Source organism: Acinonyx jubatus, chromosome A2 (assembly GCF_027475565.1).
Source record: "Acinonyx jubatus isolate Ajub_Pintada_27869175 chromosome A2, VMU_Ajub_asm_v1.0, whole genome shotgun sequence".
Lineage (NCBI taxonomy): Eukaryota > Metazoa > Chordata > Mammalia > Carnivora > Felidae > Acinonyx > Acinonyx jubatus.
Window position 1 is genome coordinate 15,964,567 of NC_069383.1, and position 16,578 is coordinate 15,981,144.

A 16,578-nucleotide genomic window follows, 5' to 3' on the forward strand; every position below is an offset into this window, starting at 1 on the left:
GTTGTCTCAAGCCACTTCACATAATGATGTTTATAGGATGAGTAGAGCAAGAGTAATAGGCAGTGTAAGTATGGATCACTAGTTATGTTCACACACAAGCCCTTGAAAGCATGCAAGAGAGAACAAGCAATTATCAATCCCTCAAACTGGGTAAAAGCTAAACTAACCCCCATTGGGTGGAAACAAACAACTAAATCATTGTGTCTTTGGTGACCACTGTGCTGTTTAATTAGCTCTATTTTAAGACTTTTCTACACTTAGCCCTTTCTCTTTATACAAGGTGTAGCAAATCACTTCCTTGTTAATAATGCATGTGTGGATCTTATCTTGGAAGTGTCTATATTACAGTCAGTGTTCCAAATCATCAAGGTCATTGCCAGCACTGGCTTGTGCCAGCTCTCCACCCTCTTTGTTGTCCTGTTAACTGCTAAAGTAAGGAGTTCAGACTTAATGGCAGTAATCAGATTCATGGGTTTCTTATTATCATATATTGCCTCTGAAATCTCTCCTAAAGCCTAATGTCTTTCTGTCAGGAACCCAGAAGACCTTGATCTAATAAAATATTAGCTTATGGTTTCCAAACAATTATCTCAACATATTTAAACATCTTTTTCTTTACATACCTAAGCCAAAGTTATTTATCCTGCACAAAACTTGAGAGTGTTAACATCAACACATCACTTAAGGATAGTAAAACCTTTTCATTTCTACATCTAAGGTTCTGGCGTGCATGGGAGGGAAAAATCCATTCAAGGGCACTCTGAAGTCAGTATTCCTCATGAAATGGGTATTCGGGATGATCACACCACCTGTCAAAACAATTCCCCAAAGAAAAAGTTCACTGTAAACGTTGCACAGCTGTGTGTTACTAGCATCCCTTGACAGTTTCACAGACTCCTCCCTCTCTCCTTAATTCATTCCTTCTCTGTTCTCACCCAGTCTCTTATTTTCCCTTGAGCCATCATCTTTTACTGAAGCCAGGATAGCATTCTGGGGTGTGTGTGTGTGTGTGTGTGTGTGTGTGTGTGTGTGTATGCGCGTGCGCCTGCCCATGGGTTCTTGTGCCCCTTCTCAACTCCTTCCTCCCCTCTGCTGTTTTGACACAGGCTGCCTTCTATTCCAGTGATCTACATAAACATTTCTCCTCAAAATTCTATTACCCATCAGTGTCACTCTCTTCTCAGAGGTTTTACCTGCCCTTCTCACTAGACCTCCTGAGAATCAAAAGTCTGAGATCTAGTAAAGTGATCAGTGAAGTAAATTTCTATGATAATGAATGTATCTCTTAAATAACCATGACGGAACAGTCAGTAAAAAAAGACTGGCATGTGTATGTGCCTGCCATGACCATGTCTAAGATTCAATTCTCTGTTTCTCTGCAAGTATTATGAGCTTCATTTTTTATTTTACCTTTTTTTTAAGTAGGCTTCATGCCTAGCATGGATCCCAACATGGGGCTCGAAATCGTGACTGTGAGAACAAGACCTGAGCTGAGGTCAAAAGTCAGATACTTAACCGACTAAGCCACCTAGGTGCCCCAAGTACTGTGAGCTTTAAATTAAAATATTAATGTCAATGTCAAATCAAAGACCAACTGGATGAAAAACAGAAGAATCGTGGCCTAGCATCCCTAAATTGTACATTTTTATGATCAGTGAAACCTAACGTTTGTTTCTCTTTGCTGATTTTTCTAGTTATTTCCTGTTGAGTTATTTTCCCAGTGTAGCTGGAATTAGATATTAAATATGTCAAATGTCAAACTAAATAATGTCACCAACTGTAAAAAAAAATCAGTACAATGGATTGACTATCTCTTACTGTCTTTTCTTAATTTAATGATATTTATTCAATACAAATAGTTTATCTTCAACAGCTATTAATTAACCCATAAGTATTTGTTAGGTCTATGTTTGTGTTTACTATTTTATTCCCAAGGCTAGGTGGTACCTTTTGATGTTGAATAATGTTTTACCCTGGAAAATTCACATTAGGAGGCTGTTGTATTAATTCAGAAATTGATTTAAAAATGTGATATTAGCATAGTTAGTGTACTTTCTGACTCACAAAAAATAGTAGGACCAATAAGATAAGTGTTCAAACTGTATGAAGTATCTTAATGAGCATTTTCTAAATGCTCACTTAGATTACAGATTACTATTGAGGAATACTAATGAATAAAGGAAAGAAATGTGTATACATAAACATATGTGTGTATATATATGTGTATATATATATGTATATACATACACTATATATGTATGAACTATATTGTTTTGTTATTTTAAAGGCCCTATACTATTTAGAAAATAAAGGGCTACTTCAGTTGATTGGCTGAATTTAGCAACATTTTGAAGGAGTGTAAGGATTTTGCTTGTGGGAATCAGCTAATAGGTGGACTTAGAAGCTCCAAATCTCATAGGCAGCCATTTAACTAAAACTCTAGGTTTTTAGTTTCTTACATGGTATTCTTTCTACTATACTATTCTGTCTCTTTCTTTTTGTCGATAAGTTTGCTCTACGTTATGTATCACTTGATATTTAGGAAAAAATAAATAGGTTTGAATATTTGTGTTGCTGTTGTATTAACATATATATACTTGATGACTTAATTCTCTTCAAGATATTTAGCCTGCTATGCCTTAACCTAAGTCATGGGATGTCATAAATGCCAGAAATCTTATAAGCAAAACTATAGATTTGTAGGAAGTTCCTAGAGCAAATGTAATTTACCCAGACCTGTTTAATATTCAGAACATGCTGCCCACTGGCCTTTACCCTGGTGATTTCTATAGACCCAGAACAATCTAAAATCACTGGGCAGTACTTGATGGGTGGTCCCCCCGAACTCACATGAGCATCTCCACGAAGCGGACATTTTTATTCAAGGCCTCGATGGCCTTCATTTCTTCTTCAGTGAGAGAAAAGTCAAAGATCTGAAATAACAGAAATAAAAGATATTTTTGAAGATAGAAAATGGGTCAAGCCTGGGATCAGGGAGTGGGGCCAGCCATGGGAGCTCTTCAAAAATTTATGAACATCTTTAAAAGAATTATTCACCATGATCAAGTGGGATTTATTCCTGGGCTGCAAGGGTGGTTGCAAATCAATCAATGTGATACACCACATTAATAAAAGAAAGGGTATGAATCACATGATCCTCTCAATAGACACAGAAGAAGCATTTGACAAAGTACAACATCCATTCATGATAAAAACCCTCAACAAAGTAGGCTTAGAGGGAACATAGCTCAACATCATAAAAGCCATATACAAAAAACCACAGCTAATATCATCCTCAAAGGGGAAAAATTGAGAGCTTTTCCCCTATAGTCAGACAAGGGTGTCCACTCTCACCACTGTTATTTGACATAATACTGGGAGTCCTAGCCTCAGCAATAAGACAATGAAAAGAAACAGAAATCATCCAAATTAGCAGGGAAAGAGTCAAACTTTGACTCTTTACAGATGACATGATACTCTATATAGAAAACCAAAAAATTCTTCCCCAAAACTGCTAGCATCAATATGTGAATTTAGTAAAGTCACAGGATTCAAAATCAATGTACAGAAATCTGTTGCATCTCTAAATACCAACAACAAAGCACAAAAAGAAATCAAGGAATCAATCCCATTTGTAAGTGCGCCCCAAACCATAAGATACCTAGGAATAAACCCACCCAAAGAGGTAAAAGATCTGTACTCTGAACACTATAAAACACTGATGAAAGAAATGGATGAAGACACAAAGAAATGGAAAAACATTCCATGCCAATAGATTAAAAGAATAAATATTGTTAAAATCCCTATATCACCCAAAGCAATCTACACATTCAATGCAATTCCCATCAAAATACCATCAGCATTTTTCAAAGAACTAGAACAAACATTCCTAAAATTTGTATGGAACCACAAAAGACCCTGAAATAGACAAAGCAATTTTGAAAAAGAAAAGCAGAGCTGGAGGCATCACAATTCCAGACTTTACGAGCTACATTACAGGGGTGCCTGGGTGACTCAGCCAGTTAAGCTTCTGACTCTTGGTTTCAGCTCAGATCATGATCTCGCAGTTCGTGGGTTCAAGCCCTGGGTCAGACTCTGAGCTGACAGCGTGGAGCCTGCTTGGGATCTTTCTCTCTCTGACCCTCCCGCTCTCTCTCTCTCTCAAAATAAAAAACTTAAAAAAAAAAAGCTATATTACAAAGCTGTAGTGATTAAGACAGTATAGTACTGTCATAAAAACAGACATTTAGGTCAATGGAATAGAATAGAAAACCCAGAAAGGACACACACTATAGGGCAACTAATCTGACAAAACAGAAAATAATATCCAATAGAAAAAAGACAGTCTTTTCGACAAATGGTATTGGGAAAACTGGACCACTTGACATCGCACACAAAAGTAAATTCAGAATGGATGAAAGACCTACATGTGAGACAGGAAACCATCAAAATCCTGAAGGAGAACACAGACGTAAACCCATTGACATTGACTGTAGTAACTTCTTACTAGACACGTCTCTAGAGGCAAGGGAAACAAAAGCAAAAGTAAACTATAGGGGCCTCATCAAAATAAAAAGCTTCTGCACAGCAAAGGAAACAATCAACAAAACTAAAAGGCAACTGACAGAATGGGAGAAGATATTTGCAAACGACCTATCTGATCAACGGTTAGTATCCACAATCAGTAAAGAACTTATCAAACTCAACACCCCCAAAAAACTAGTCATCCACTTAAAAAATGGGCAGAAGACACGATCTGACATTTTTTTCCAAAGAAGACATACAGATGGCTAACGGGTACATGAAAAGATGCTCAACATCACTCATCACCAGGGAAATGCAAATCAAAACCACAATGAGCTATTTCCTCACACCTGTCAGAATGACTAAAATTAACAACATGGGAAACAACAGATGTTGGTGAGAATGAGAAGAAAGGGGAACCCTCTTGCACTGTCGGGGGGAGTGCAAACTGGTGCAGCCATTCCGGAAAACAGTATGGAGGTTCCTCAGAAAGTTAAAAATAGAACTATCTTATGACCCAGAAATTGCACTACTAGGTATTTATACAAAGGATAAAAACATACTGATTTAAAGGGGCACACGCACCTTGATGTTTATAGCAGTGTTATTAATAAACAGCCAAAAAAACCTCCAAAAAACAAAAACAACAGCCAAATTATGGAAAGAGCCTAAACGTCTGTCAACTGATGAATGAAAAAAGAAAATGTGAGCTATGTATAATGGAATATTACTCAGCCATCAAAAAGAATGAAATCTTGCCATTTGCAATGACATGGATGGAGCTATAGGGTATTATGGTAAGTGAAATAAGTCAGAGAAAGACATATACCATATGATGTCACTCACATGTGAAGTTTAAGAAAGAAAACAGCAAAACAGATGAACCTGCGGGCTGGGGGGAAGAAAATCAGGAAACAGACTCTTGACTATAGAGAACAAACTGAGGGTTGATCGACGGAGGTGTGGGGGGGATGGACTAGATGAGTGATGGGGATTAAGGAGGGCACTTGGGATACACACTGGGTGTTATATGTAAATGAGGAATCCCTAAATCCTACTTCTGAAACCAATATCACACTGTATGTTAACTAACTAGAACGTAAATTTAGAAACCAATACAAAGATTGTTAATTTGTTTCTTTCAGTTCTGTCAGGTGTTTCAGTTCTTCACTTCTGTTGCAACTCTGTTATTTAGTGACAAACACATAAAAGATTTTTTTTAAGGCTTTTTTTTTTTTTTTTTTTTTTGAGAGCAGGGGAGGGCAGAGAGAGAAAATCCCAAGCAGGCTCTATGACGTCAGCACAGAGCCCAGTAAGGGACTCAATCTCATGAACTGTGAGATCATGACCTGAGCCGAAATCAAGAGTGGAACACTTAACCAACTGAGCCCCCCAGGCACCCCAAAAGACTTTATGTCAAATAGAAATTTATGACTGTCTGCAAATGAGGAAGAAGTTGGGCTGGTGCTGGGGGGCCACACCCAACATGGGATTCTATTCTTTGTCTTAGAAATACCCCTGATGGAGCCATCGTGAGGGACATTCCAAATGCTCTGCAACAACACGTGTTTAGGACATGTTAGGACTCTTAAAATTCCATGAGTGAAGAATTTTTTATTGTTTCTGGATATTATGCTGAACTTCCTATTCTGGACTATGGCCTCTGTGCTGTGTTTTTAAAAATATTCCCTAGTCTCTAAATTTGCTTATGTACTTTTTAACTTTTAATTAAAAAAATAAGTTTATTTATTTTTTGGAGAGAGAGCATACGTGGGCATAAGCGGGGGAGGGGCCGAGAGCGAGGGAAACAGAAATCTAAGCAGGCTCCTCACTGTCTGACTGTTAGAGCCTGACTTAAGGCTCTAACTCACAGACCATGAGATCAACCAAGAGTCAGACACTTGACCAACTGAGCCCCCCAGGCGCCCCCATGCTGCCATTCTTTTTTTTTTTTATTTTATTTTTTATATTTTAAAATTTATATCCGAATTAGTTAGCCCACGCTGCCATTCTTAAAGACCATGCTTCAGAGTTTTAGGAGTAAGTCTCCCCACAGCACTTGCTGACAGCTGCAAAATAATCTCATTTTCCTTCAGGAAGTGTTCCTCTTCATGGATGGGTTTCTGTACCCCAGGCCTAGAGTCCGTCCGATAAACTCCAGGGTGCTGGGCGCATCTCTTCCCCCTCCGGGTTGCTCACCTGAACTTTTAATTTGATTTGTTTTGGGGTGCCTGGGTGGCTCAGTCAGTTGAGCGTCAGACTTCGGCTCAGGTCATGATCTCACCTGATCATGTTGGTGGGTTGGTGGGTTCGAGCCCAGCGTCCAGCTCTATGCTGACAGCTCAGAACCTGGAACCTGCTTCGGATTCATTGTCTCCCTTTCTCTCTCTCTGCCCCTCCTCTGCTCATGCTCTGTCTCTCTCTCTCTCTCTCTCTCAAAAATGAGTAAACATTTAAGAAATTTTAATTTGCTTTGTTTTAGACTCAATCATTTCTCTCATCATTTTTAAATATCATCTTCTACCTTTTAAATATATTACATTTTCATTGTTTTATTTTAGCTTGCACACTTTATGCTCTGGTTTTATAATTGTTCTTTATTTACATTTCAATATTTAACTTTAGCTTATTTACATTTTTAACATTTGCTTTGATTATAATTATCTTCTACTTGTTGTTTTATCTCGCTATCCCTTAACTTTTATTTTAGTAATTTACATTTATAAGTTTTAATTATATAATACATAAATATATGCTTTTTTGTAAAAATTAAAACACCAAAGAAGCATATGGACATGTATGAAATAAGTGGAAGGTCTCCTTACCTACCACCACAGTCCTATTCTTCATCCCAGACATTTCTTCCAAACATTCAACACACTAAGAGCAAAATGCAATTGTATCATATCTTTTTGCAGACTAATGCAACTTTCTTTCATTCATATAATATGTCTTGGTTATCTATTCTGTCAAAATACATACATTGACTTTGTACATAGATTGTAACTACTGCATTCATTATAGATATAACCTGATTTACCTAATCATTTCCCCGATGGATTACTTCCCAGTGCTCTTTTCAGGGAATGCTTTTCTTTGATTATTTATCATCCAAGTATTGAGTTTATGAGATTGTGTAAGGGATCACAACTATGCATAACATAGAAATGGTCATGACTGGACCAATCACTTATAAAATAAATCCTTACTCAAACTTCCTTTTTGCTTAACATTAGGCCCACTTTTTAAGTGTTGGTGAGTCATTTTCCGACTCCAGTGAGTATGTAACGTAAAGCGAAGTCACAAATCTTGCCACAGATGCAGGATTTCATGAAGTCATTGAAAGCGATCTTGGAGGTTTGCTCTAACTACAGGCAAAGTCTTTTTCAAATAGGAATTTAATGCAGTTAAAAACTACTTTGGGAGATATATCAAAAGAATGATCTGAAAGAAAAAGCCAAAGGATTAATAATCTCCTTCATATGAAGCTCTGTGAAATTTTACCAGAATTATTCTCTTTATGATCACTTAGCAAAAACCTTTGTGAAGAATGTGAAGAATGTCACATTCTGTTATCATGTAATTTTGTCAAGCATATTTTAAAAAATCGATCCTGATTCACTCAGTTTGTTCTAACATTTAGTACACATATGCAGTTGTAATGTAAATTTTGTTGAATATAAAATAACTAAAATTACTTTCATAATTTTCAGTTTTAATTTTAAGGTAAACTTCCAAATTCCTCCTCCCTCCATTATTTCTATGCAATGTTTTTCTTTAGTTTATGTGGATTGATTTGCATTTTTTTCATGACAGAAATTATCCTGTTATTCACTTTTTCAGGATCTCATACTATAAAACTGAGTGCCTGATATTCCTACCACCTCCATCTGCTTCTCTGATGGCATAGGTTTCAAGAAGAAGAAACTGTTAATTGTAAGTATAAATGTTGAAAGATCTACTAGGACAAAGACAGAAAAATGATTGTTGGATCTGGCAATGAGGAGGTCACTGGTGACCTTGACAAGCTGTTTCAATGGAATGGTCAGGTGAAAGCTTGGTTTCAATGTGTTTAAGGGAGACTGGGGGAAAGGCACTTGGATGCTGTGATAATAGAATTCTCTTTTAAGGGGTTTGCTGTAAACAGGAAGAAAGAAAAGGATAATATGTGGAGAGGAAAGTGAGTCTAGATTGGATTTTACCTTTTAAGATTGAGGTCACAGCATGTTTGTATATTGATGGGAGTTATGCAGTAGAGAGATAATGCAGGAGAGAGAGGGGGATGTTTGGGGGGTATGGAGGAGCTATTAGGTGTTAGTGTAACTGCAGTTTCCAGGGAGTAACAGTGGGAATTGGTTGCTGAAATATATGGGGCAAGATCATCGTGGGAGAGGAGATTAGAGAACTATAAGGCAGGGTGATTGGAAGGACCATCCCTATGTATGTTGAATTCATGAAGAATTGTGATGCGAGGAGTGTTGGAGAGAAGGAAAGTGAATCAAGAGATAAAACCTTCAAGGAATGGGGATCAGTGGATGATGGTAACAGGCTGGATAGTGGGTGATATCATTTGATTTTTTTGTTGTTTCAATGTTAAAAATATCCTGCTTTTTTATTTTCTTCATTGTCACCCTTAATTTTATATAGTTTTTAAGTTTATGGTTTAACTTAATTTTTATTACACAATTTTTTATTTCTATGACTTTTTCTTCTTTTATTGTAAATATATTTAAGTTTCCCTTTACCCTTTATGTTTTGTGGATATTTCCTATCTTATACAATATTTTTAAGGCTTATTTTACCTCAGTTTCTTCTAACATTTAGTACACATATGCAATTATAATGTAAATTTTATTGAATGTAAAATAACTAAAATTACTTTCATAATTTTCAGTTTAGAAGGGAATAATTTTCTATTTTGTCAAATATTGGTTTTAACACCCAGCAAAATTTGTGGTGGTAGGGCAAGTCTAAACCCTGTAGAGTGGAAATTGGCTGTGAATTCAGCTGTCATTTTCTTTGTAAATTTGTATCTCTTTCATGTTTTCTTGTGGTATGTGAACCTCTGAACTCCAATCCCCTATTATCTGGGCTATGGAAATATATGGGATATAGCAGAATTAGTTGCAATGAAAATTTTAAGGAGAATGACAGTTCTTCCAGTACAAAATTGTAATTCACAAAATGATATAAACTCCAAAGGTTTTAACCTTCCATTGCACAGACTACTAGTAACTACTCTCAATCTCTGAATAGTAAAATTTTGAATCCATGAAAACATTTGTTTCAGGTGCATTAAAACTTGTTTTAATTTTTGATGAACCAATACATTAGCCATGCAGATATCCTATTGTTTTAAGATGCCTGAAAACAGTGTCAACCTCTTTTAGTAAGAAGTACTTTGGTAAGTGCTAAAATACTGTGAGTAGTAGTATAACTGTTTATCATTCTTTGCCCTTTTTGCTAGTAACAGAATCCCCTTTTTCCTTTTATGAACTTCTCTTCTGTCATCTCGTAGGGCTGTTTGTCACATGAACCCATTTCCAGTACAGGATGTAGTCCAAGGGGGCAATCAAAGTGTCTTATTCACTGGATACAGTGATTAATATGGCAGAGGCTCATGGCCCACAAAGGGACAATCAGGGATAGAGACCCTCACAGAAGCCTTTACCTATGATCATGTTCACTGAATATGAGTAATAGATTAGCCGGGAGATGTCAGGGACTGTTTGTGCTGCCACGTGGAGACAGAGAAGGTAAGGGGTGGGGGGAGTACAGAGGAACGGAGAGAACTCAGTCCTTTTATAAATCATTTGCATACCTGTGCCCAGTCATGTCTGATGTATCCTTGGAATTTACAGTTCTGTGACCCAATAAATCATGTCTCTCTTTCCTTGGTGAGTTTGAGTTGCATTCTGTCATGGGGTAGCAAAAGATCTCTGAAGATAAATTGTCTAATATCATGAATATCTTCCCATGGAAGTATTTATATTTCCACTCTATTTAAAAATGGAGATATATTTCATTATACAAATATATTATAATTTGTTTTATAAGATTCTACTGGAGATTGTTTCCAGGTTTTAAAAATGATAAATCATGCAATAGTAAACATCCATGTTTGTATGCATGTATGTGTAAATATAGGATCAAGATTGTTGGGTTAAATGGATATGTGGGTTTGAATTTTGATGGCTATGGATAAGTGACATCCTGCTTCTCCAAATCTTAAGCCAATTAATGTTTCTAACAGGAGTATATGCAAGTATATGCAATATGTTTTCCCACATATTCAATATTCTGATTATTTTCCTATCTGAGGGGATAAATACTATCTCATTTTCCTCTTTAATTATGAACAAGACAAAAGCAGCTCACTTTCTTAAGTTATTAACTAATGAGTAATTACTTTTGCATGGTACTTTTCTATGGCTGTATTTACCTAGCAGTTTAGTCTTGAGTAGTAGGCAAGGTAATCTAATCACTCATTTGTCTAGTGGCCTCTTTTCTCGCCTGTAAGTCACCGTGCTGATCATGGAGTATTTACAGAGGAAATAAAGGCAAGTGACATTCATGAAGTCTAATGATCTTCTTCAATGATTTCCAAGTTTGTTCCTCACTTCTACCAGAGCCATTAAGAAGGTGGAAAGTTTACTATTAGGAATTTCAAGTTCTATACCTTCTATTGCTCCTGTGCTGGTGGACAAGTGAGTAGGTAAGAGTCAATAGGTAAGGAAACAGAAGAGTAAGGGAGCTAGGTAATGTACAAGCAGCAGGGAAACCCTCAAAGTACTAGGGACTTTCTCAAACTCAGCTACAGTTAAATTCAGACCTAGAGAGTGTGGATTGGGGCGCAGGTATAAAAGAAAATGTGAAGGCATTACAATTAATTAAATTAACAGAAAGTTCTCTAAAACAAAGCAAAACAAAAAAACCCCAGACTCCAAAACAAAAATGCCTTCTAGGTTTTACATGTACTGAAGCAGTTCTCTTACTTGAAAGTTTTCTTTGATCCTTTCAGGGTTAAAGCTTTTAGGAATAACAACCACTCCTCTCTGGATGTTAAAACGCAAAACAACTTGAGCTGCTGTCTTCTTGTATTTTTTCCCCAATGAGTTTAGAAGTTCATCCTTTAACAAAGGTGGGGATGATACATTCACCCTTGAAAAAAATCAAAACGTGCATCATATTTAGCTCAAGTCATGACAACGGATGGTTAGTCCATCGCCCTCCTCCTCCGTCTCCCTATCCACCTGTTCAACTACCGGGACACTTCGGGTCACCTGTAACCAATTTCTTGGAGTGCAGAGCACTCAGTGAAGAGTTGCTCTTTTTTTTTTTAATTTTTAAAATTTATTTTGGGAGAGAGAGTGTGAGCAGGGCGAGGGGCAGAGGGAGAGAGAGAGAGAGAGAGAGAGAGAGAGAGAGAGAGAGAGAGAGAGAAATAGCAAGCAGGCTCCATACCACCAGCGTGGAGCCTGAGGCAGAGCACAAGCTCACAAACTGTGAGATCATGACCTGAGCCAAAGTCAAGAGTTGGAGACTTAACCACTGAGCCACCCAGGCACCCCGAAGGGTTGCTTTTATCAGGAAAAGATAAAGAGGTAAATTTATAGAGCTGTGTCTTTCAGAGGGTAAATAGTGCTTCTTGGGTGAGTCTTACAGAGATAACTGGGTTAGAAGTAGGTACACAGGGGAAGGCTCTGTTGGAGCAAACAGAGGCACAACTCTTGGAGTCATCTTCGAGTAGAAAAATTTCTACTTAAGTGTGTTGAACACATCACACACAGCACAAGTGCTGCTACTGAACACAGAGCTCAAACAATTCTCTGCGGCGCCTGGGTGGCTCAGTCTGGTAAGCGTCTGACTTTGGCTCAGGTCATGATCTTATGGTTTGTGGGTTTGAGCCCTGCATCAGGCTCTGGGCTGAGAGCTGGGAGCCTGGAGCCTGCTTCAGATTTGGCCCCTCCTCTGCTTGTGTGCCGTGGCACCGTGTTCTCTCTCTGTGTCAAAAATAAACATTTTAAAAAAAGAAAAAAGAAAAAAATCAAAAATTTCAGGATCTGGTCATGGAGAATCTTTGTCAAATAATACCTAAACTAACATTTATGGAGCATTTCCTATGTTTCAGGCACTGCTAGGCAATTTTACACATACAGTATAATCAATTCTTACCCCACCTTTGTGAGGGAGGTTTTATTAGCTCCAATTTGTATACACAGAGAATGGCTCAAAGAGGGGTAAGTTACTTTCTTAAAATCACAGAGCCAAATAGTCATGTCATTCAAGTAACTCACATTAGTCTCACATTCTACACCAAAAGAAACACTCCTGAGCAGACATAGAGCCTTACTTACCAGCTTGGATTCCTTGAGGTCCCCAGAGGGCTATATGCGATAATGACAATGTCATGTTGTTGGCAAAATTTCAAGAGTTTGGGCTGGGTAAAATACGGATGGCACTCAACCTACATGGTTGCATTGGAGGGCAGAGCACAAAATCAAAGCCTTGTAGTGGATGCAGTTTTACACAGTTTTTAAAAAGTTCTTCAATAAAACCCACCTAAAAGCATCATGGATAATGAGGCAAATGCTGAATATTGTTCTTAACAAGGAAGTTCACGTTATGGTGAGATTACTTACAACTTGGTTAGTGGGGTCACCACCTGTGGATTAATTCTAAAATAAACGGGGAGCGAATTCAATTTCATGTAACTATCATAGTGTAAAGCTTTAACGGAACAGACTTAATTATTTATAGTGACCATTCCAGCAAATACAATTTTCTAGGACAACAATACAGTCTCAAGGTTCAGATTAGAGTCTCGATACGGAGCAGCGACATGTTGCTGAAGCCTTTTCTCTGTAGCTATCGAGCATCTAAGAACATTTTCACAAGAGGTAGAGCGTGCATAAAATGAAATTTAAAGATGTATTTTGTCTTCTTGGCCAAGAGGTCCTTACACCGCCCAGTGCAGGCCTACATCCATCTTCAGTGTCTCATTGGCAAGAGTCCCGCACTAAAAATGTTTGTGTCACAAAGTCCTTCGCAAAGTTTCTTTTAACCCCTCTGGTAATTTTGGGCCTGTGCTTTTCTTTCCTTTTTAAATTAAAATCAACCAAGGCTGAATTAAAATAGTTGTAGTATTTAATTATTATTTTCACTGTCTGGTTTGAGTTCTAGAAGGCCCAAGGACCCGCTCGCTACCTATGAATTTGCAAAGATAAAACTGGGCCTCTTAGTGGTGGGTCTTATTCCCATTCTCATTTGATATACTTTTTTTTTTCCCTGACATAATCTTGTTCCCTTACCCTAAGAAACACTTGTGGGTTTTCTCTCCTTTGGAACATTTCTTAAACAATTCTAAAAAGTAACACAGAAACTAAAATAAGGCAGGAATCACACTTCTTAGTGTTTCCTTCCAACATCACTCGCTGCTTTTTCATTTCCAGTTGCATCTGTTATTGGTAGACCAGTCTCCCCAAAATATGTACTTCATCATGTCACTCACTGCGTAGAAACTAAGTATGAATTCCTTCATTTCATGCCTACCGGCTCACTCCAAACACAGCAGTTCAGTCTCCCCACAAGGACTCCTTTCTAATCAGATTGGAGTGCTGTGGCCTGTCTCTGGCCTATTAATGTAGAAGCAGGTATGTGTATACGTGTATGTAAATATGTGTGTGTATGTTTATATATACAATGAATGGTTATATAACCTACTCTTTGAAAAAGGATTTCATATAGTTTGTGGCAAAAGATGTACATAATAAGGCAATTAGAGTTAGAAACAGAACAAATAGGCATGTGCATATTGAGTCTATGACTGAACTGAATCTGTGAACGGCAATTTGGGATGATACAGAGTTGCACTAAGTAACATCCGAGAAACATCTACTCAACAAAAACTTGAGAGTTAATATATACACTCAAATAACATCACATAGCCTAATTTAATGTTTGCATAAGCAGTTCTTTTTTTAAAAATTTTCAATGTTTATTTTTGAGAGAGAGAGACAGAGAGACAGAGACAGAGAGAGAGTGCAAGTCGGTGAGGGGCAGAGAGAGGGAATCCGAAGCAGGCTCCAGGCTCTAAGCTGTCAGCACAGAGCCCGACGTGGGGCTCGAACACACGAACCGCGAGATCATGACTTGAGCTGAAGTTGGATGCTTAACTGATTGAGCCACCCAAGCACCCCTGCATAGACAGTTCTTAGGTAAAAATCCTGGGGCGTATCACTAACGGGACACCCAGTGAGGGAAATGTGGGGGTGGGAGTGGATAAGCTCTTAAGATCCATGTGCATACGAACACAGAGAACCATATTCCTTTTTTTTTCAGAGCACTTATCTCAGTTTCTAACTATCAATAACTTCTGTGATTGTTTGATGTCTGTTCCACACTAGACAGCTAGTGCCCCGAGAGGAAGGGCTGTATCTGTCTTTGGTCACTTATGCATGCCTGGAACCTAGCAAAGTGCATGGCATAAGGCCAGTGCTCAATGGCTGTTGAATGAATGGAAATGGTACCTATACAGACAGACAGGACCAAGCCAGAATCTTAGAAAGAATTACTGGTCCTGTAGACTTTACAGAAGGGCTCCATCAGCACTGCAGCTTGGTGGGGTCATTTGAGGCCAGCAGATGATCCTTGTTGGGTCTGCTGGCACCGGAGGCCGAGTTTAAGGTGAAGGGCAGTGACGGTGTCTGATGTCACAGGGCCTTGATGCCAGCGTTGCCCTGGAACTTCGTCATTTCTAAGGAGAAGGATGACTAAGCACACTTGCTTCCTTCTTTGCCAGGGACTGGTTATGGCCCTTTGTGGACGGGCCACTGGAGATGCGGTCTTTACTTTTTCTTGTTGACTATGTAAAACTGATGTCACTTCTCAGTGTCTTGACATGTCTAGGGCTTTTTTTTCAACACTATTTGGTAGCGTGGGACTTGAGATAGCAAAATCTCACAAGGTGAAGTTAAGCTGGACAGAAGCTGTGAAGGAAGATGTTAACCTCATCCTCTGTCTTTCTGTAAAAAAACTATGTTTAATTTTCCTTTCATTAATTAAATCACTCAAAAAATATTTATTGCTTCCTAAGTCAGATGTCTGTGACTTAGGCATAGTGAGTAGGGTTAGGAAAAAAATGAAGAATTTGGAGATGTTTCCTTTCTCCCCCTCCCCCTCCTTCATTTGTTAGAATTGGGTGTATAAAAATTAAAAGACCTGAGCTAAGGTCTAATTCAAAGGTCTCCTTTGAATTAGGCTGGGAAAACACTGCATGACAAATTGCCCACCAGGAAGACTTTCGGAGAGACTAAGCCAGGGATGGAGCCTGGGAGACACATGTCTTTGTGTCAACACAGACATCTTGGACAGTACTAGGGAAGTTTGGAATGCTCAGATTCTGAGAATTAGTAGAGAGCAAGGTCATATTCTACGTGACTTTGTTCATAAAGTCCACGGAAAAATAGACAAATCTGCAAATTATACTTTAAATTTATTCTAATGGGAAAGTTAATTTTTAAATATGTGAATTTTGACTTATGCAAGGTCTCCAGGTATGTATCCCTCATAGATAAAATGTGTCCGCTCCGTATGAGGCCCACAGTATGCTCATCGTGATCTTGAACGGAAAGCTGCTCTTTTTTGTGTCTCTGGAGTAGAGGTGGTCCTTCTCAATGCATAGGGTAATGGCTGGCCGGCCAGTAGACCTGCACTTTGATCTGTGCTATCTCTATAGGGTTGATATACTCTGCCTTCAGACACCATGAAACACATGAATCGGCTATGATCTTCCAACATGCTCTTTGTCATGAGGAGACACACTGTCAAATTCCTCATTTTTCATTCTGAGGTCAAAAATCGCCATCTTTCTTTATATATTTGTAAGAAGAAATGTGTGTGTCATTTCAGCCTTTTAGTTATCTAATTTTTTAAATAACAGAGGTTCCTACTGTCCCTAGTGCCTCTTTTCTTTTTCATTGTTTTTTAAATGTTTTATTTTTGAGAGAGAATCCAAAGCTGCAAGCCTATGGGGGGCTCGAACTCACAAACGGT

At 38.2% G+C, this 16,578-nt stretch overlaps 1 protein-coding gene across 1 annotated transcript in view; it reads right to left on the minus strand.

The window, feature by feature from the left end:
• Positions 1–681: 681 nt before the first annotated feature.
• AKR1D1 (aldo-keto reductase family 1 member D1) overlaps positions 682–16,578 on the minus strand; it is a 41,986-nt gene continuing 26,089 nt past the window's right edge. The window contains exons 6-9 of the mRNA XM_015067042.3: positions 12,882–12,991; positions 11,520–11,685; positions 2,851–2,933; positions 682–809 (exon numbers count right to left, since the gene is read on the minus strand). Of these exons, the coding sequence (XP_014922528.1) occupies positions 767–809; positions 2,851–2,933; positions 11,520–11,685; positions 12,882–12,991 (402 nt within the window). The 3' untranslated portion in view covers positions 682–766. The remainder of the gene's footprint in view (positions 810–2,850; positions 2,934–11,519; positions 11,686–12,881; positions 12,992–16,578) is intronic.